We start from the raw sequence: 21,312 nt of genomic DNA, 5'->3' as shown, positions 1-21,312 counted from the left end.
CTCTTGACCAGAAGCACTAGATAAGAATTGGGCTTTAAAACAAATATGGATTAAATGGATTGGATGTACACTCCTCAGAACTGCATCAATCTAAGAAGGGGCTCATAAAGAATTACACTTCAGCCATTCCCTCTGAGGGAATGATTCTTCTCGCTTCATCCCTTATTTCCTTGGCAGTAATTTGGGGCTACACTCTGAAACTGTGACACACCTAAGAAACACAAAAATCAGTCTCATTAATACTCAATATCCTTTATGTAAGATCACATTACTCAAATGTTAACTTTGAGGTCCTGGTCTTTTACCTGTCTGTGAGAAAGTTGCTCTTTCAAGCTCAAATGCCCAAGCTCTGGAGACGTCAGCGTGGCTTGGGCTTGCTCCAGAGCAGCCTGTAGGGCTCTCAGCTCAATTTCAAATTTCTTCATATCCTGTAACACATTTGATTCAGGGGTGAGTAAGAGGAAAAATAGAAATCACTATAAATATATCTGTCTGATTTTGCTGGTACATCCCCCTTACATACAGTGCAAAAAAATTTCATAGTTTTGACAGTTAATTTTAAATGTTTAAAATATTAGATAAAAATACCAGTCATAAGACAGTCAAGAAAAAGGGATTGCAAAGGCAGAGTTATTTTTTAAGCACTGCAATCTCAAATACAGCATATACTTTATAAAACTGAAAAAGCATGTTCATTTTTTTCATTGCATTCTTTGTAGGTCTTACACTATGGAATACTGATTTGATCCAGTTCAAATCCAGTTAGATTTGATCTAAATTAATAAATAACAGCATTTAGATACCATTTCAGAGAAGAATAAAGGAAATAGCAGAACCTAAGTGTCAACAAATACACTTCTCAAGTATCTAAGCACAGGTATTAAGTGCTATTTAATCTTGTGCCCATCTGAGTCAGCTCCTGAAGGCAGCATCTCGAACAGCAAAAGATACCTGACTTCAGGCAACGAAGTCATGCCCTCTACAGACCAGAGATTATCTTCACTGCTAGTAATCTCAGTAATATGATGCATACATCATCCTAGATGCCAGCTAGCGTTAGAAAAACTGCTTTCATTCACCTTGGCAGCATCTTGGAGGTTTGGTAGCTGCACTTTGATAACTTGCTGCAGTTCCTCTGTGCGCCGCCCCAGTTCCAGCACTTGCTGTGACATCCCTTCAGTACAGTAGACACTTGCCAGGTAATCAATCCTCTCACTCATGGCCTCAAGATCACCATGAATCTCTCCAGACTCATCAAGAATGCTCTAGATGGAGATAAAGACAAACTGGACATCAGGTTTGAGATTCAATGACACATATCTTTTAAGTATATTGTTCTGCCAACTCTTCAATCTGTACACATTCATGAGCCTATGATTAAGTTCCACTGATTTCCTGCAAGGCTTAGGCAATATGCTTAGTTCTGAAGGTCTTCAGTTCTGAAGTGCTTCAGCTTATACAGTCTGGGAAACAAAGGATTAAGTAATGAAGCTTCAGCAGCTGTATTTAATTTTAATTTTAATGTTTTGCTACACACAGTTGTGTGTAAAAATATAACATACGCAATCTGTGGAGAAGATTTGTCCTGGAAGCCTCATATACCTAATAGAAAGTAGCAGAAAGCACTTGGGTGCACTGTTCTAGCAGGGTAGGAGTTGTTAATGCTGCCTAAAAAAAGCACTGCCAAGGCATTGTGTGGGATGGCATTGGTTAAGCCTGTTTCATCAGATTTTGAAGCAGGGAAAAAGCCATAGCAGAAGTTCTGTCTCCAGCTTTCCTCAGGATAAATTGCCTGGAAGCTCCTATTCAGAATACAAAGGCTGACATAGTACCCTGCACTTATGTACAAGAATGCAGCTGATGATTAAGTAACATATATATAACATTGGTATTAGTGATACATTATTATGATGCCTTGATTTCTTTCACATGGTCATGTAACACCAGGCAAGCTTGAACCTCATCAAAACATTTCACTGATCTCACACACACATTCCACACACAGACACACACAGAACCAATTGCATAATTACAGGGACAGCAAATTACTCTGATGTGAAATTTTCAGGAAGAGACTGGGAAAAACTCTTCCGTTAGGTATCAGCTCGAGAATATTTGGTATGAAACTCATTAGAAGAGAACAAAAGCTATTCCAGTTTAGCATAATGGAGAAAGAAAAGAAGCCCAAACTGAAAATTGTCTTTAATTAACTAAAGCTTTACAGTATGAGCTGCAATAAGGTGCTTGGTGTGATAGAATCACACTATTTCCAAAAACAGACACACTATTCAGCCAAAAGCCTCTATGAAACCAAACTACTTGAATATCATGGAGATCAACTTTGAATCGCATGCTTTTGTTCTACAACATATCTTTATTTCAGCTTTCAAAACAATTGTCCAAAATCAATTAATCATTTTTAAGGCTTGGGAGAAGAGTCAAAGAAATCTAGCACTTTAGGAGGAAGTAGAACTCCATTGCTTTGAGAATAACTTCATATATACACTGCTTTTTAAATGTCATAGCTCACATAATCACCTGGTAGGCTTTAAACTGATCACGAAGCTGAGAGGAAGAATTCCATGTTATACTACCATGCACTAGGATATTTGCTTTCTCAATCCATTTCAATATGAACTCCAGCATCTCATTGTACTCTTCCAAGTGTGAAGCAGCCTGGATGAAAGAAAAATTTGCTTTAGCCTATGATTTAATTTTGTACAATTCTGGGAGGATGAAAAAATTAATTTTATTTCCTTCACTGTTTTAACCTGGGGATCATTTTAACAACTTTTCCTTCCTGTATTATAAGTTAATTTCTTATGTATTTATGGAGTTAAAATAGCTATGTTTCCAGTAGTAAGATTATCTGTTTTAGGGAAAAAAAAGGCACTACAAGAATATAGGTCATACTGTGAGAGTCCATTGATGCTCAAATATATCCCTAGAGCGTACACTCTCTGTGCATATTTCAGCCTCACATATAAGTTCCAAAATACCTCCTCTTTCAGTTTGTGGCTCAATTTCTTATTTTGATATGTCTCTTTCCATTACATCCTCCAAATCACCTTTTTTGTTTAAAGTCTGTTTTGTCCACTCAGTCTGCCATATTTCCAAAACATGAAATGCTGCACAATTTCAAAATACAAGACAAAAGTTCTGCTTTCTGCTTAATCAAATGTCTATTTAGCAAAGTAATCATAACCTCCAATTTTATTTTCAACAGGAATAATTTTATTAGTGCTCATGAATTTCCTCCTTATACAGGATGGATCAAATCCTAGGTAGCTAAACTGTATTTGCAAGCAGTTTCCAATACCTATAATTTTTTCTATGCTGATTTTTTGATGCTGAACAAAAATATCCTACTGTTAAATCTCTTTACCAATTACCTTTGTCTGAGTTCTTACTTTGATAATTATTTTCTATCTCTTCTTAAAAACAATTCTTCAGATAAAATAATATTTTTATTTTTTTCTTACAGAAAAATGCATGCAGAAAGGAGAACTCATAACTTATCAGGGCATTGGTGGCAGAACCACAGAAAATCCATTGATTTGCTTTTAGCTAGAGGTTTTTGGGGAAAAGAACAATTAAGGAAAAAAAGAGAAATAACTTCAGAGATTTTGAACCACAGGGGATCCATCTTTATAAACACCAAAATATTGCATAAATATTATGCATTATCAGGGTCATTGTATATAGGCTTTTCTATTGAATGCACAAGTTATATTCACCCTCTATGGATTGGGACTAGAGCAACAATTTTTTTTAAATTTTGCTTTTAATGCTGCAAATATAGGTAACAGTGACAAATCAGAGACCCTGAGAAGCACAATGGGGCACTATTTCCAGCATGCTACTGTTTGTGATATCTACAATCTTTTTAGGCCACCAAAGGAACCAAACAGCAGGTGATTCATGCAAGAGGGTGTTAAAGCAGCATCTGAGAATCATTTCACCCTCTGATTTGACCTGTGCCTCTTTGCAATGTGATGCAAGCCCTGACTAAGAATAGGCAGATGTGCCTAGGAATGCCCTGCCTGGCACAACTCCAGGAAAATAAAAGAGATGCTTGCATGCTTCCTCTGGTTCTGAGAGGAAACAGCAGAAAGGATTTAAGATCATACCTGACTGAGCTTGGCTGCTCTGTACTCAGCCTGCCGTATGGTCTGCTGATGCAGCGCAGTGAGTTTCCCTATCCTGTTAGCCAGCTGCTTAGCCAGGGGTACGTTCTGCTCTGCAAAGTCCTGGACTGATGCATCTAACTCCAACAGCTTTATATTGCAGCTGTCCAACTCGTCACCAAGGATCTAGGCAGAAAAACAATAAAATCAGTGAGCCAGGAAGTGTTAGCTTTTTGGTTGATTATTTCTAGTCCAACTTGCAACTTTTATAGCCTGTCCAAAGTCTCCATAGTTTTTTTCCACTTTTAAGCAGGAAAGCAGAACAGCAGGATATTTGGTCATCTCTTAAGTATGTGCCATTACTCTTTCTCCTCTGACTTCCTGGCTGGAATGGATAACTGTTTTCCCTGCTGTAGCCAAAGACTGAGTCACTTCAGTGTGACATTAAACTGTTCTCAGACATCTTTCTGGGTTGTCACCACCGACTGCCATAACAAGGAGGTTTGTTTATTTGAAAAGGAGTTTGTTTTATTCCTGTCTTAAAATATAAGTTTATAAACTCATAAATATGTAGTTACTCAATAATGGATTATGAAAACTTTAATTTTAATTTGAAACTTGCATTTGCATAGCATTATCTTGATGCAGGAGCAGTCTGATTGTGCTAGAGTGTTTCAATAGAAACACAGTTTAAAATCAATTTTTCCTACCACAGTCACAAATATTTTTAAAAGGAAGCCTAAAAAGTTTTTCAAGTTTCTCATAGATTTAAAACATTATCTTGGGCTACAGTTTCTTGAGAAGAGGCTACTGGTTATTTTTGTATTTATTTTTTATATCCAAGGTGTTAAAACCTCATTGTTTTTGAAACATAAAAGAAAAAGAAGTCACAGAATCATAGAACAGGTTAGGTTGGAAGGGAACCACAGTGGGTCATCTGGTCCAATCTGGGCTGTCCCACAGCACATGGCAAGGGATTGTGTCCAGAAGGCTCTTGAGTATCTCCAGTAAAGGGAGACTCCACACTGTCTCTGGGCAACCTGCTGCAGTGCACAGACACTACACAATAAAGAAGTTGTTCCTCATGCTCAGGTGGAACTTCCTGTGCATCAGTTTCTGCCCATTGCCTCTTGTCCCACTGCTTGGACAAACAGCCTAGCCTCTCTCCAATTATTTCTACAAATTTAAACTACAATCATTCACAACACTGCTACAGGTGCTTCAAGAAGTGACTTCAAGCTCTTTAGGTTAGGGTTGACCTGGCAGACACACCTCAGAGTGCAAGTTATGATCAATTGTTATGGTAAATCAGTAACATTCCACAAAAGAGACATAACTGTCTACAGGTAGACACAAAGACAGATGTTGAATCGCTCATCTAAATACAAAGACACACACATTACAGCAAGCATAAATAAATGTATTTACTGCAGATATTATGCAGAATTTATATGCTGTTTGTCAAGGAAGGATCCATTTGACTTGAGTCATATGGATTCAAAACAGATTTTTATTTTTTCACAATCTCTTTCAATGTTAATATAAAAATATTTACTGCTATAACCAAAGCCAACCCAACCTCAAGACTATCAGCTAAAAGCATAAAAGTAGTTGGAACATTACTTCATCTCCAGGGACAGAGAGTTTTAATTTATGCAACATAAGAAAGCATATTTCACTGGTTTTCTGCTTTCTTACTGAAATCAAGGAGATATATCAGGGATATAATTTAGTGACATTTCCTGCAAAGGAAACATTACTTTGAAACATCTTGAGCATCTCATTAAAATAAACAGATAATTTATGACATACCATTCATGCTAAATCTTCTCCTATTTTGTATGCTTTGCTTAAGTTTAGACAGTAATTTTGTCAAGTTTATCTTTGCCTAGTTAAAATAATAAACCAACAAAAAACCCTCCAAACCCAGCCAACCCCTTTTCCATCTCTCTTTTCCCCAAAATCCCTTACTCTCATATGATAATCCTAATTTGGCCATTACACTTCAGTACAGATGATTTTTTCTGAGTGTGGCACACACCTGATACTAAGAAAACCTTCAAGAAGAACCAAGAACCCTTTGCACAAATCTTAATTGCATGAGTAGAACTTTACCTCCTTGTTCAACCAAATTATGTGAGATGGGCTACAAGTAAAAGTCTACTGATCTATTTCTCATAAATACTGAATGATCTTTCCAGTACAGACAAGAACAAGGAGCAGTTTAAACGTTCCTCAGGCTTTTCCAGATTGGAGTCATACTCATTACTGAAAAGGAACCGTGAAATTTTGTCCATCTGACTTTAACACTCAGCTCCTTCCTTCAAATTCTGTTACCTGTGTAGGTCAGTTTGCAAAGAATACAGTTTTAAAAATCTCATCAGTCAACCTCATTCCTGCATAATTTTTCTGTTGCACTACATTAACAAACTGCATCCTACAAATCTTCATAAACCACTTTGGTATGAAGTGAGTTTCCCAATTCAAAAAAATTTATGGCATAACCACATAAGGAAAGACTTGCCTTACCTTTTGTTCAAGTTTAGCTTGTGTAATATCATTTGTTTTCTTTTTCAGTTTGGAAAGAATGGTATTCAGTTCATTTGCTATCCCCTGGATTTTCTGATCAAACTCTTGATTCAACGTTTTGATTTGCTGAGTTTCTCTTTCTTTGGTTTGAATCTGCCAAGAGTAAGAATTAAATTCAATAATCAGAAATCACTCCTCCTTAAAAGAAAATAATTTTTATTTAACTTTAATTCAAAGGATGAAAGTAATAAAGTAATAAAGGAATATAGTAATAAAGTAATAAAGTAATAAATAATTCTGTGTTGTCACAGTTTGGCCACAGCAGGATACCAAGTTATAAAGCCCGAAGAAAGGCTATAGATCTGTGTGGCACTTTTCTACTGTGCTTTACCTGATCCTGCACAGTTACGAGGGCCAGTCCAACTTCTGCTAAATGAAGAGAGAGTTCAGAAGGCAAAATGGCATAAAGCCCCAGGTATTTATTCTGTTGTTGTTCAGCTAGTTTTTCAACAGCCTGGCGATGAGTGGTAACTTCACCAAAGAGAGACTAATGACAGAAAAAGAGCATGTTAGGAACATAAATATGTTTATGATGTAAACATAAACAATATGTTTATGTTTACATCATAAACATATTTAAAATAAAATATCACAGTCCATCATCTACTTCATGCTTTATGAATTTGTCTAGTGGGTTACTAAAATGCTTGTTTTACTAAACAATTACTAAATTAATGTTGTCTTACTTAGTAAACAATTACTAAATGAATACTGGATTGCTAAATTAATATAGTCTAATTTGAATTGTAGTGGTTTTGAAACTATTAATATTCACTAGCAGAATAAAATGAAGATAAACATTGTGATTTAGAAGTTGACAAATGTGGCCTACCTGCAGCTCCTGGAGTTGAATGTCCACTTCCGCATCAGGGCTTAATAAATATTCTTTTGTTTCCTGGATCCAGGACTTCACAATATTAATCTCTGCTTCAACCTCCTCACGCTCCTTCAGCTCCTGTTTCACCATCTTAATGCCTTTTTTAACTTTCTGTTGCATACTTCAGAAAGAAAGAAACAATAACTATTTGTGAAGAATTAAGCAATGTCTAAAAACACTGCTCGGTCAATAACTGCTGAACAATAAAGATAATGATTAAGAGCACCATATCCAGTGAAATAAATTTAAATTAAATTCTTCATGTCTATTCTTTGGGTTTACATGTTTGGACATCAGGCATGCAATTCTTTTGAAAAAATGCTAATGTATACAATGAAGATCCCTAAATCTGAGCTTATCACTGCAGACTGCCCTGATTGTCAGTAGAGGAAACAGCCAATTGCAGGGCATGAACTAGGATTATTCATTGTCATTCCAAAAGAAACTTCTAAAATAGGTCAGAAAAATTGTATCTTACACTTGTTTACTTCTCTACACTAATTAGAGAGCGAGACAACCTGCTCTGATACTGATATCTAGAATGTAAAATAACATAAGATAAATTCCACTCCTACTGATGAGATTTGCATTGGCAGAATACTTAGGATAAATTATGGATCAATCATCTGAACGTGCCCTATTTCCACACTTTCACTAAGACAGAATTTCTGCACTTTCCTCAAGAACTTGGATATTTTGTAAAAATTTACACCTCTGTGAAAGTTCTATTGTAGCTTTTATATATGTGATATGGGTATTGCCATATTTCATTTATGTTTGCATAACCTTGCACAGATAAATCATGCCTTATTTACTTGAGCAGGAGGTCATCACAGACCCTCTATCTTAGAAACCAATTTTAAGTGAAAAATGGAATTGTAAAATTTTCTACAGGGATTGCTGTTCTGCTATAATTATTTATAAACACACACAATAAACTTTGCACAGGCTTGGTGCAGGGTTTACAATTTTGTCATCTCTCCTTTCTCTTTGTCTTCCAGCCATGGAGATCACCTTAATGGTACCTTAGTGTAGTTATGAGGTAGAGATGTGTCTTGAAACTTAACACAAAACTTCCTGTTTTCTACATGATAGGGAGATGTTTTCAATTTAGATAAACATTAGCATGGCCTCAAGGTGAAAAATTAAGTTTCATTTGCATATGCTCTACATTCCCCTGTAAATGTCATACAGGACCTACTTGTGGTACTTAAGTACTTCAAACAAGGGAAACAAAGTGATAAACTAATCAAAAGAGGATACAAAAAGATAAACGATCACTGTTATTGTGAGAAGAAAGTGTTTAAAATCAGTTATATTTTTAATGCAGTTTTTACAGCTTTAATGTAAGTTATTATTATGCAAGGCAAGAAATACATATTCTAAAAGGCATACTCTTTCTGAAGAAAATAAAAAATAAGGGCAAAAAAGGTATTTCAAAACTAATTAAAAGTAATTTTAAATAAAAACCGATGCTTATTTAAAAATAATATCTAATATTTACCTAGGCATGTTCATTGTTAATGATATAAAAAAGAACATAAGCTCTTAATAATGAATTGCAGAGTACCATTTTTCTGGTGTATCTTTTAAAATATTTCCTTACTTGTGGCATCGATCTTGCATTGCTTTGATTTCTTGCATGACTGGTAGCTCCTTCTGAGATGGAGGCTTTACTTCCACATCCTGCAGCATGCTGACAGCATGCTGTTTGAGCAGGCCCAAAGATGACAGCTGGTGGTCCACCTCCAGCAGGAAACTGCCGTGGTAATCCAGGAGTTCCAGGAGCTCTGTCTTGGATGCCTTTTCCACTGAGCTTTCTGGTAAGCGACCTTGGAGCTGATCTATAGCTATGGTGGCTTTCTGAATCTATGGAAAGAGACGCAGCCTTGTCAATAGTAAGATTGCAAAAGAACCTAGTACAACTGACACTGGAAGGTGCTAGAGCCAGTGCTGTACATTTAGATTCTACAAAACTGTTGTGCTTTAGGGCTTGTGCTCTACTGTGCCTGATCCCTTGCTCTTCACAGGGAATCAGGACTTGCAAAAGGATTTTTCTTTGTCCAGTTATGGGTGTCTTCTTATAATCTTTAGCATTGATTATATTTATTTCCATAGGAACTAGAGCTCTACCCTGGGGTACACCTATATTTGGCAGAAGTCATGCATTTAACAAAAGATTATCCCCATTCCTAGAGAACCTGATATCTGGGCATGAATAATGGACAATGACAGATAAGAAGAGTAAGGTAGGATATAAGGGGAAAAAAGAGACATATGATCAATGAGCAGTGAGAGGCACTATCCTCACTGCTTACGGAGCAACTTCATATTCTTCAGGGGAAAAAAAAGAAGACAAAAGAAACAGAGAAGAAAGAGAGAAAAAAGAGAAAAGAAAGAGGAGAGAAGAAGGAGAAAAAAAAAAGAGGTTAACATAATCTAGAACAGAACATCTGAGGAAAGGAAACAGAGAAGAGGAATCTAATGAACTACTAGAAACAGAAACAACTCTGTATGTACTATACATGTATGTATTGGGAAGAACAGTCCAAACTTTGAAGGCAACAATTCTAAACCTGGATCTTTCACAGTTGTGTTTTCCAAACAGAGGAAAAAAACCAGTTATTCCTGCTATCAGTTTTCTCTGTTGCAAGATGATTAATAAGGCAGCATAAAGAGTGAAAAACTCTGTACAAGGGAGGATTTACCAAGATTAGAATTTACCTTATCATTAAAACCCTTCCATTCCTGCACTGCATCTTCCAAAATTTTCTCTTGTTCCTGGGCTACATTCCTGAGCCGTGTCCAGCGCTGCCAAACTGTTGTCATGGATCTACTTATAGATGCCTTACTGGCATCATTGCTGATTTTTTCCAGCTGTGAAGCCTTTTCTTCTAGGGCTGTGATCTTCTCATGGAAAGAATTCACTATGGACACGAGAGTCTGAAAAAGCAGAAATAAGCACTGTTTCCCTTTTCCACAAGCCAATTCATTAGCATTCAACATGCAGGTAAGGTGAACCACCCCCATCCACTGCAGATGAAGAGGAGGTATTGCATTTCAAGTGAGGTGGCTAGGTCTCACTTTATTTCTCATAGGCAATATATTAGCTATAGCTGCTTGGTCCAAAATGCAAGCTTCTGGAAGCAGCAGAAATCTGGTGTAATCAGCTCTTCTCTTCCTTGATAGCCCCTCAAAAGGGATGAAAATAAGCATTCATTTGCCTTCTCATAGCAAAGACTGACTTCTAAACAGTCTAAAAATGGAAGAAGCAATTCAGGCATTTAAGTGTACATTTATGTCCTGTTAATCTTTAACAACTTTTTAAATGCCCAAGGATTTGAGGACACTCTCATGAACCTGGCAGACATGACATGACTCTTAGGGGAGATTCTTGATTTCACAAAACACAGCTGGCAGCATGCCTGAAGCGTCATTGATGTCACATATTAATGCAATGAGTAGTACCTGAAACGTGAGAAAGTAAGTTTTCTTAAGCTATATTTCTTGCTTTTGGACTAAACAAGAGTTTATATTAAACTCCAACTCTTCATGTTCCAATAAATTCTTCCTGTCCATTTCCATGATTAAAAGCAGATGGATGTTTCTATTGTTCTGACTTTCTTGAAGGGTACTTAATTTTGGAGCTTACAGACCCATGGCTTACCCATGGCTTTTAGGAACCTCCTGACTCTTTGCACTTCTCTACAGTCATAGGCACATAGACAGACAACAATCTGAGAAGTGATTGAAGATCACTTAAAGATATCTGTCTCAGTCACCCCACAAATAAAACGTGTGTTTTGCACAGCACTAAACATGCCTTGGTGTGTTATGACACCGTTAAGTGCTACAGGTAAAGATCTAAAAACTCAAATTCATGTTGTCTCAGGTAGGAACCTACATATTATACATTCATTTTCACTTGAAAAAGAAGGATTTCATGCAATTATCAGTACCTTACCTTATGTGTTAGCAATTTCTCTTCTGCTTCATGAGAAGAAGCAGCTTTAGCTACTGAAAATTCAGATAATTTTTTCTCAGCATCATTCATCACTTCAATCACCTTCTGCCGTGATGTCTGGTACTCCTGCCACTCAGAAGCACACCTTAAACCAATACAGTTCAAGAAAAAGAACAACTTAATGCTATATAAAAGAATTTGAAAATCAGGAATATTATTGCACCTAGTTTCTAATGCAACTGCTTCGTTTTGCTGTTACATAGAACTTTCCAAGAAAAAGAAAGATTATTGGGGAACAGCATACATAGAAGCATATGCTCCTGATTTTCAGCTGTGCCTTACAGAAAACACAGCTGGGCATTAAGTAGTCCTCATTTGACTTTTCCTCAGAGACTGCCTACGTTGTTGTTTAAACCTACCCAAATTTATGGGAATCAGAACATTCAGGAATAATAAGAAACATAGTTATGCTTGTTAAAATGGTATTTCCTTTTAGTTCAAAATATCTGCTTCAATTTCATTTGTTTGTGCATACATCTTCTGCCAGGTGAAATATAGAACAGTTGTTCCCTACTCCTTGTGCTGTTCCAAGCTTAATATAATTCTACTAGAGCTCCTTTAAGATCACACAACTAGTCAGTCAAGGGCAGAAAAGAAAGCAGAATCCAAGAGCTCTGAATCCCCAATATCCACTTCTCTCAAAAGTAGCACAAATATTTAAAGACTTCAGTTAATGTTATGATTCTTTCTTTCATTACCAACAAGGTGATCTTAAAATGAAGTAAGAAAAGGAAAAATAAAATAAAAAATAAAGAATATACCTTTGTAACTGCTCTTGCTGGGTTTTGGCTTCTTGCTTTGTCTCTCTGGCCTTTTCCTCCAATGCAGCTACATTTTGCACCAGCTGTTCGCTTGCTGTGGCTTGTAAAAAGGGCTCTATCTCAGACACAAGGCCTTGTAACACTTTCAAATGATCATTAAACTGACTTTCTGTGCTGAAAAATTCAAGATGGTTCCTTAGATTCTCCTCAGAGTTCTCAACATCTAGACCATTTCTTGCTAACTGTAGAAATTCCTGAGCATCCTCCAGCCAGTCGTTTGCTATCTGCATCACTTGGTAGTACCTTTGGCAGAGGGTATATGCTTTATTCAAGGTAGCCTGAAATAAAAGGGAGATTCACAAACATAAAATCACAGTAGCCTGTGTAATTTGAGAAAACAGACAGTAGGATTACTAAAATGAGTCTTTTTGTAATGATTGTAAAGATCAAGCCACAGAACCATCTTTTTCAGCTTTGTTACCAAGAAACAAAGGATGGTTTGGGTGGACTAACCTGTCTCATGTGTATAGCTTCTTGAACTTCCCCATCCAGTTCTGCCAGCTCAGCAAGAGTGTTTTCCAGGTCAGCAGGTATCAGCTCCTTTGCTTTCATGTAGCGCTCTTTCTCTTTATTGCTCAGGGCATTCATTATTCTGAGGCTCGACTGCACTTCTTCCTGATGTATCTGAACTTTTCGGATTTCTTCTTGGATGTTTTGCAGTTTGAGGTCCAAACTTAATGTTCCATTAAGTTCTGTTTTCACCCACCTCAACCATTCGAGCGAGCGGCAGATTTCTGTCTTGAAGTCAATGCTCTGCACAAGCCTGTTCTCACACTCCATCACCGTGTCAACAATGGCAGAATGCAAAGACTTCAGCTTCTCTTGCCAAGCCTTAACTTGGTGATTTGCAGTCTCATAAGCAGATGGGTCAACCTGAGGAGAAAGGGCTTCCAGATGTTCAGTTATTCGCTTCAGAAGACTTCCCGAGTCTTGCAAGCTGCCCACCAGAGAATGGTATATTTTCAACTTTTCTTCTATTGGGAGAGTTTCTTCATTCACCTTAACCTGCTCCTTTTTTGCTGTCTCTAGCTGTGCCTCAAACTGCATACACATCTTCTCATGCTCTTGGCATGCTTCTATTGTGTCATCCAGCAGGTTGATTTTCTGTTCTATTTGCCTCTTCAACTTGTGATATAGCGTGGCAAGTTTTAACATCTCATCTGGCTGCCAGGGCTGGCCAGTGCTTCGAAAAGCCTCCTTCTTCTGGTTCAGTTCATCCACTGCTGCAGCAAGGCTCGTGGCTTCATCTAAGAGATCTCTGTAGGCTTGCTGGAGTGACACAGCTTCTTTGGCTGAAACAGCAGCTGGAGCTTTGTCCATGTTAATAAACTGGTCTTCCAGCTCGGTCAGAGCTTTACTCGTCAACTCAATCAAAGAGGCATACTCTTTTCTGGCATAAATTGCCTCCTGAATCTTGTATAACTTTTCTTTTGCCAGAGCAGTGACAACATTGAATTGCTGAGGGAGACTGTTAAGTTTTTCATCGAGGTAAGAATGATCCACTTCATTAAGTGATGGTAGGAGTTCTTGGCCATCTCTTTGCAGTGCAAGTAGCAGATTTTCATATTCTGGAGACTGCTCAAGAATCTGCTGATATTTTGCCAGCTGGCTGTATAACTCAGTGTTAGAGTTCATTACATTGACTTCTGGGAATGTGACAATATCAGCTTGTTTTAGCCAATGGCAAGCTTTATCCAAATCTTCTTTGAAATATTTCCTGGAAACAATATTTTTCTCCAGTTCTAACAATCTCTGGTTACACTTTTGTAAAACAGTGTCATACACATTCTGTAGTTCTTGCAGTTTACCTAACACCTCACTCTTCTCTTGATTTGTTGCTTCTTTCATTAAATCTCTTCCTTGAGCCCACAACCCTGTGACCTCATTTTGATAGGCCTTCAGATTAGCCTGGGTATTCTTACAAGCTCTGATCTGTTTATTCACATCTTCTGGCAAAAGACAAATATGTTCTGGAAACATCACCTTCTTCTCATGCTGGTGAATTTGGTTTGTAGCCTCAAAGACTGCCATGAGAAACTGAGTCTTTTCAGACAGTGCTTTATTGAGATGTTTTCTCCTCTGGCCAACCAAATCGCTGAGACACGCCACATGGTGCTGTGCATCAGACACTGTTTTCTGCAGTTCTTGCCTTTCATTGAGCCCTAGGTTGGTCATCACCCTGTCAGCATCCTTCACAAGCATCTTCAGAACGAGCTGTTTGGCTTCAAGCTCACTGCAAATGGTAAGATGATCCATGAGAAGACTCTGAGCCATATCTGGAGGAGGGCTCTGCTTAAGAGCCTCTGAGACACTAGGTTGCTGTTCCTCTGCCCATTCCATTAGTTCCTGAAATTTAGAATGCACCAAACTGAGCTCTTCTAAGGTTGAAACAGAAACCTGAATTTTCCGTTTGACAAGGTCCTCCAGCTGAGTCCAGCGTTGTTCAAAATGACTGAATTGCTCCTTTACTAATTCTTTGTCATCAAGATTCAAGTGTTCTATCATCTTCTGCTTCTGATCTTTCAAATCTTCCAGAGCAAATCTCCTTTCCTGAAGTGCAATTGCCAGTTTTTGCAAAGCTTCAAGGTGCACATTTGTACTTTCAGCATCAGATCTGTTATCAAAAAGGACAGGACAAAAATGAGGTATTAGAATCTATTTCAGCACAGGCTTTTAAGAGAGGTCAGAATTGATTATAAGCCCACTGCATACTGAAATCCATATGATATAAAGACCTACAGTTTTCAGGTTCACTTGAAGGTAGCAGCCTTGAACACTAATTTAAAAACTTCACAAATTCATAAGTTTCCCTTTCATCTGCTGTATGGTCATCAGGCTGACCATACACATTTACACGAATACAGACCATACTGATTATATTGCACATATGAAAAACAGCAAGTATTGAGGCTGAAGTGAACCTTGTTCCATGGCAGTGACAGGAGCAGCAATACACTCACAATTTCACTCACAGCTGGTGTGCTTATCCTATGCAAAGCAGCTGCAAATATTTAGGTGCAAATATTAAGTTTTAATGTAATAGTCTAATAGATATAACACAGTATCACAATGAAAATGAACCAGTGAATGAACCATGAATTCATGGACCACCACAAATGAAAGAGTTCAAATGAAACAGTCAACATTCTTGAAATATCAGGAAATGCTATACCCTGAGACAGGATTGATCAGTGCTTGCCTTAAAGATAAACACTGAAGATCTGGCCTGTCAAACTCTCTTCATCTCAACAAAAAGGATTAATTGCCTGATAATTAGTAAGGGGGGTGTGCTTTTAATTAAGTATGCAAAACGGGATTTTTAGTGGCTCCCACTTAGAGACACTCTGTAAACAGCTCTTTCAGCACATATGCACAGTTTGCTTTGTGGATGCAACTCCTTTTTTACCTAGCCAGGTTGTCCCACTCTTTTGTGAGCTTTTCCAGGAAAACATCAACAACATTCATGCGATCATGGTAATCCCTGGTCCTCTGCAGATCCTCCTCCCTCTGCATCAGCAAATTATGTGCCTGAAGGCAGAGGTCCAGCCACTGGTTGCTCAGTTCTCCAATTTCCTTGTGTTCAGGTGATTCCTGTCCTTGGGTTAGTTTGTTCATCTTCTCAGTCACAGAGGTGAGAGCTGACTGCTTCGACTGCAGCTTCTGACTGAATTCCTGAAAAAGACACAAGTAAAACCCAATAAAATAACATGCATTCAAAATTATAAAACAGAACTTAAATAAAAGCTCTGAAATAAATAAATTGTATATGAACTAATTATCTGGCCAGGAAAATACTCTGCAGATGTCAATTGGAAGAACTGTTTTCTCTTCTCTCCAAACCCTCCTCCCCATCTTCTCATGTGAAGACAAGTTGGTAATAGATGCTAAAGCAAGCCAGAGGAGTTTCCAAGTGCCAGTGATAAAAACAGAATTTGTGATCAAGTCACATCCCATTGTCCAGGCTTCTGGACTAGCACAGCTTCCACCATACACTAAAACATGCAAGGCAGTCTTGAATCTCACAAGAATAATTCATTTTACCAGCACTATTAGTAGCTTTTTTTGTTCCTTTTTCATTAGAGACTAAAAAAGGAAGCAGAGTCCATGAGTCAGTGAGACTCCATATCCCTACTCTGTATTGTTCCTACTTCTGTAACAGCAACCATTACCACTGTCACTATTGAAACAAAACCATGGATTACCAAGGTATGATTAATAACTAGTAACTGAAGGAGTTCATCTGCATACACATCCTACCAAATAAGAAGTCAGAGAGACCCCAAAAAGAAGAATACACAATATACTGACGACTAACCAAATATTTTTCAGCCCTTACACACTAAGGTAAATAAAATCTTTTTCTGCATTCTAGTTCCAGTAACTATAACTAAACAAGCACACCCATCTCCAGCTCTGCCTAATTCCTCTTCATGACAGCTTCAAATGGAGCTAGGCATCTTCCTTTACCAGGGGAAATTATTAGGAAAAAAACACCTTGTGCCACACCTAACAGTACAGCGGGTGTCTCCCTTTCATTATAATCCAAAGCTACTGACTGAAAGAGTGAAGAAATAGAGACTCCTTCTTCTTCCTGGACTCTAATTATAGCTGGTATAACAGCTTTCAGTCCAGATTGTGCTGAGGCATCTTCAAAGGCTTTGACTTTGTTCCAAAGTGTGAGTAGAACAGAAATGGCGAGGAAGTGCTGTTTACTTTTCACCTAAGCGTTGGCGCATCAGAAAAAGAATACAAGCAAATTCTAGACCAAAAATGCAAAACCCACATATTTAATCATTTATTAAAGAAATTATCTTTATTGTAAAGTTATTGGTATGTGCAGTAACTGATGTGTACAGAATGGTCAGAAAAAGTCTCCTCTGGAATGAATGAGAGAAGATATGAAGGTATTTGTCTCATTAATTAAACTGTGTTTCTGTCATACCTCTTAGAGATCAGCAACATCAAATAGTTTCATTGACTAATTTTGAAATACTTCTAAACTATTTAGAAGTATAAAAATCAAAGAATTTAGCAAGCACAATTTGTAAATCTTATCCTCAGGTCCATTGTGATCAGCATTTAGTCTACTCTAAAAGCAAATGCAAATCAGATCAGGAGGCTGTCAGTTGTCTATTATTAAAAAAACAAAGCCAGAAAAATACTAAAGTACAGTTTTCTGCTCTCCAAATCACCCTGCAGCATCAGCAAAGAAACACTCTTCCCTCTATCATCTCTGGTGTGTTTAGAGCATATTAGACATTGTATGCAGTATATGCATATAATATAAATCATAAAAAATATCAGCCACAGGATGAACTTCTTCCTTACCTTCTGTTCTTAACCCAAAGTCTCCTTACCTTAACCTGGAGTACCATATTCTGGGCAATATTTAGCTCCAACTCTGCCCGTCTCCTTTTTAAATTCTGTAGCTGTTGATCCGCATCCTGGAAATATATCCAGAGCTCAGCCTTCAACTGTTTGATCTCTTCCCAGCCTTGAGACAAATACTGTGAGTGCATTATCTGTTGCTCAATCTAGAAGAAAAGAAATGGAGTAGGAATGCTTTAATTCATCTATTTTTGAAGATTGGAGGATGAATACCATTCTTCCTCTGAGCACAATACTGTACTAAAGCAATTTCTGCACCAGATTCTGAAGGGGCTAACATTATCCACAAAAAGAGTCTTAACCTACAAAAGTCACAAAAATTGTACCTATCAAAGGAAATATAGGTGGAAAAAACAACAAAAACAACAACAAAAAAGAAATTAGCTATCATTCACTCTTGCGAGAAGCAAGTAAGTTTATGAGTGTTTCTATTTCAATGTTTTCTGTCCTCTGTTCAAGCTTAAATTAATCATATAATTTAGTCTGCTGCTTGCCAAAACTATTGCTAGAGTGTACCCTACATAAAAGTTTCAACTAAACAGTTCAATTTAATATGCTTAGCCCAATTATTTTGCCTATATGCCTCTTCTAAAATGCCAATAAGCAGAATGCTTACCAGATCTGAGCCATCAATCCTCTTACACCAATAGTGACACAGCTGCTTTTGCTCTAAGTACAGCAGTCGGGTGCCTTTAAGATTTAGACACTCAACCAGCTTAGCCTATCTCAGCACTATACCATCTGGGATTTCTTAGCAACGTTTCACTGCTTTGTATGTCAAAGGAGTGTCTTATTCTGATGTTTGGGATGTTTTTCAGCTATTCACTTCCTGGACTGCCATATTTTTATGGGTTATTTGGATGTGTACAATTCCCTTCTGTGGTATGGAATGCTGTTACTGTATGTATCAGATTTTTGCTCTTGTTAGAAGTTGTTTTAAAACTTTGGCTGCATGTCTGTGTAAGAGAGATTGAATTTCTCATGTTACAACAAGAGGAATGCTCATAATACTTCTTTTCCAGTAACTTAAGCTTATAGTTCTATTTTAAATCTAAGCATTAAGTGACTTTAAAACTTAAAATTGAGCAAAAGTTCTCTAAATTAATATGCTGAATAGATAGATGGACTTTGATTCATGAACTTAATCATTGTATTTTCTATTGTTTTGATGATTATTGTATTAGTAATCTATTAATATAGGCCAATATGAATATCAGTCTATTGTTGAATAAATTGTAACAATAAAATATGTCTCAGATGTATTAAAATACAGAGAAGATGAGACTGAATTGTTTTTTGAAAACATAACTTGAATAAAGTTTTCTTCCACAGAATGTTATTTCTGTAGCTTTAGACCAACATCTTGTAACATTGTGTAAGTACCTTTAGCAACCTTAGTTGTGTCTTTTTATTAGTACCAGGATGGCAATGTCTGGATTTAATAATTAAAAAAAAAAAAGAAGAAAAAAGAAGCAGAAAGAGAAAACTATTTAACTATCTGTGAAGAAATACTTCAGATGAAAGTAAGATGACATTCCTTTAAACCATTACCCAATACGACCTTTGTAAAAGGGAACAGATCAAGGCAGTTAAAGCTCTAAATAGGATTAGAAGTGGGGTGTTGTGGTTATCTTGTACCGTTTGTTTTGTTTGTTGAATATCTGCTGCTGTACTCTTCACTGTGGCATCTGACAGGTCACACATGGAGCACAGAAGATCCAAGTATGTGTTGGCCTGCTCCTGCAGAGCCCGGAAATGTTTAACCTGAGGGAAGACAACTCAAAAATAAATTCTGAGATTGTGGAAATAATATCTTGTTTTATTGCAAGAATACATTTTTGGTTTTTGCTCTGCCTTCTTGTTTTTTCCATAAAATTAAATGTAGAAATGCATTCTTTTTTTAGGTAATGTTGCTATGTTATAATTATGGAAAGGAATAATCCTTAAAAACTTTATTATTATCTAATTACCAAAGTACTTAGAAACATATGAATTAGCTTGCTTATTTCTTAGCAACACACAGTCTCAACAAGGTGACAGACCTTCCCAATGTGAATGGGAACAAGAGCTTTATGAGCTTATCAACAGTGTCCTGTTCCTACAGCTATAAAATTTTCCAGTGTCTGACAGATGATGAGAAATTCAGCTTAGTGGCCCTTAGGTGCTGGTCTCACCATGTCACACACACTCTGCTTCCCCTCCCCTTGTAGGTCTGCCATCTCTAGCATTTCAAGGTCTCTGTTAAGCGAGATGATGGATGAGAGAGCTCTGAATTCCAGCACTTTTAGCACCATATCAGTTTAATTTAAAACCAAGTTACAAATCCAATGTAAAACACATTGTCACTAAGAATAATCAAAAATCATTGAATGAATTCTTAATGGTCAGTGCGGGCTACAGGCAGTTCTATGCTCTTAGACTGAAAAATTGTTTTAATTGCCTGATAATTGACTCTCTGTCCATGGCAGTGTGAAAAGGTCTCATGAGGAACATAGTAGACAGATGGGCAATTGGACAAGCAGAAAGACACAACGCCTGTACTAAACACATCTATGCCGTATCTGATTTATCTGACATTTTTCAGGCACCATGTTTCCAAGCATTAAGCAGAGCTAGCAAAAGCCCTCTTTGATTTTTCACAGATATTTTGCATTCCAGATATTTTGCATTCTGGGGTTGGGAATGAACACTGAGGCTGCACAGCTTTCTGAGAAGGCTAGAAAATATCTAACTTCTAGACATTTAAATCTCTTATCTGAACTCACCTTGTTAAGAATAACTGAGTTTTTCCAAGTGCTAAACTTTTACCTGTTTAACTGCATCTGCCAGGCTGAATGCTGTCCAAGTCGTTGGCTTTAGCTCTGACTGCACTGTAGACAGCCAAGTCTGGCACTGTTGAAGAGTATCCTGATGATTAACATGCTTCTGGAGCTCATGTTCCAAAGTCTGGTACACCTAAACAAAACATTTTGTAAGTTTATCACATTTTCAAATACCACTATTGTCTCTCTTTTCCTACCTTGAAAACTGCTGATAAAACAAAATTATTAAGACATTGATGATTTTAGCCCTTGTACATAAAAGTTCCAAGGGCTGAAAGCTCCTTAAACTCTCAGTGCACCCTGATAACATGAGAAGATGGACAATATTTAAAGCACAGCTTCTGAAAAGAAAAAATAGAGATGCAAATGAAGAGCATGCTCTCTTTTTTCTATATCCAACATTTCTGAATTGATTTTGTATAAGAATATTTTTAGTTTGTTTTTGGATTGCTTTGTTTAGGGTTTTTTTCGGTTTTGTTTGTGGGTTTTTTGACTGCTGGCTTGATCTCCTAAATGGTTTAACAGAATGACCCAGCTGTCCCTTCTTATTCTGGTTTAAATGAGAGCCACAGTATTTCCTAGCACATACTTGAGACCTGTTTATGTATGTATGCAAACTGTCAACACTGAGACTGCAATTTGCTCCCTAGTTTTTGAAGTAGAA

General features: G+C 37.3%; 1 protein-coding gene across 11 annotated transcripts in view; it reads right to left on the bottom strand.

Moving 5' to 3' along the window:
* Positions 1-21,312, bottom strand: part of SYNE1 (spectrin repeat containing nuclear envelope protein 1) — a 289,839-nt gene that overhangs the window by 102,489 nt on the left and 166,038 nt on the right. For all 11 annotated transcript variants that reach the window (XM_050973206.1, XM_050973205.1, XM_050973201.1 and 8 more), the window contains 16 exons: positions 20,635-20,781; positions 19,465-19,590; positions 17,796-17,972; positions 15,845-16,110; positions 12,892-15,052; positions 12,379-12,716; positions 11,558-11,702; positions 10,318-10,536; positions 9,200-9,462; positions 7,549-7,714; positions 7,048-7,203; positions 6,657-6,809; positions 4,131-4,313; positions 2,539-2,676; positions 1,080-1,265; positions 306-428 (listed from right to left, as the gene is read on the bottom strand). In XM_050973206.1, the coding sequence (XP_050829163.1) occupies positions 306-428; positions 1,080-1,265; positions 2,539-2,676; positions 4,131-4,313; positions 6,657-6,809; positions 7,048-7,203; positions 7,549-7,714; positions 9,200-9,462; positions 10,318-10,536; positions 11,558-11,702; positions 12,379-12,716; positions 12,892-15,052; positions 15,845-16,110; positions 17,796-17,972; positions 19,465-19,590; positions 20,635-20,781 (4,947 nt within the window). The remainder of the gene's footprint in view (positions 1-305; positions 429-1,079; positions 1,266-2,538; positions 2,677-4,130; positions 4,314-6,656; positions 6,810-7,047; positions 7,204-7,548; positions 7,715-9,199; positions 9,463-10,317; positions 10,537-11,557; positions 11,703-12,378; positions 12,717-12,891; positions 15,053-15,844; positions 16,111-17,795; positions 17,973-19,464; positions 19,591-20,634; positions 20,782-21,312) is intronic.

The sequence above is a fragment of the Serinus canaria genome, chromosome 3 (genome assembly GCF_022539315.1).
Source record: "Serinus canaria isolate serCan28SL12 chromosome 3, serCan2020, whole genome shotgun sequence".
NCBI classification, from domain to species: Eukaryota; Metazoa; Chordata; class Aves; order Passeriformes; family Fringillidae; genus Serinus; species Serinus canaria.
The sequence above is the reverse complement of the archived record's forward strand: the minus strand, read 5'-3'. Positions and strand labels throughout refer to the sequence as shown.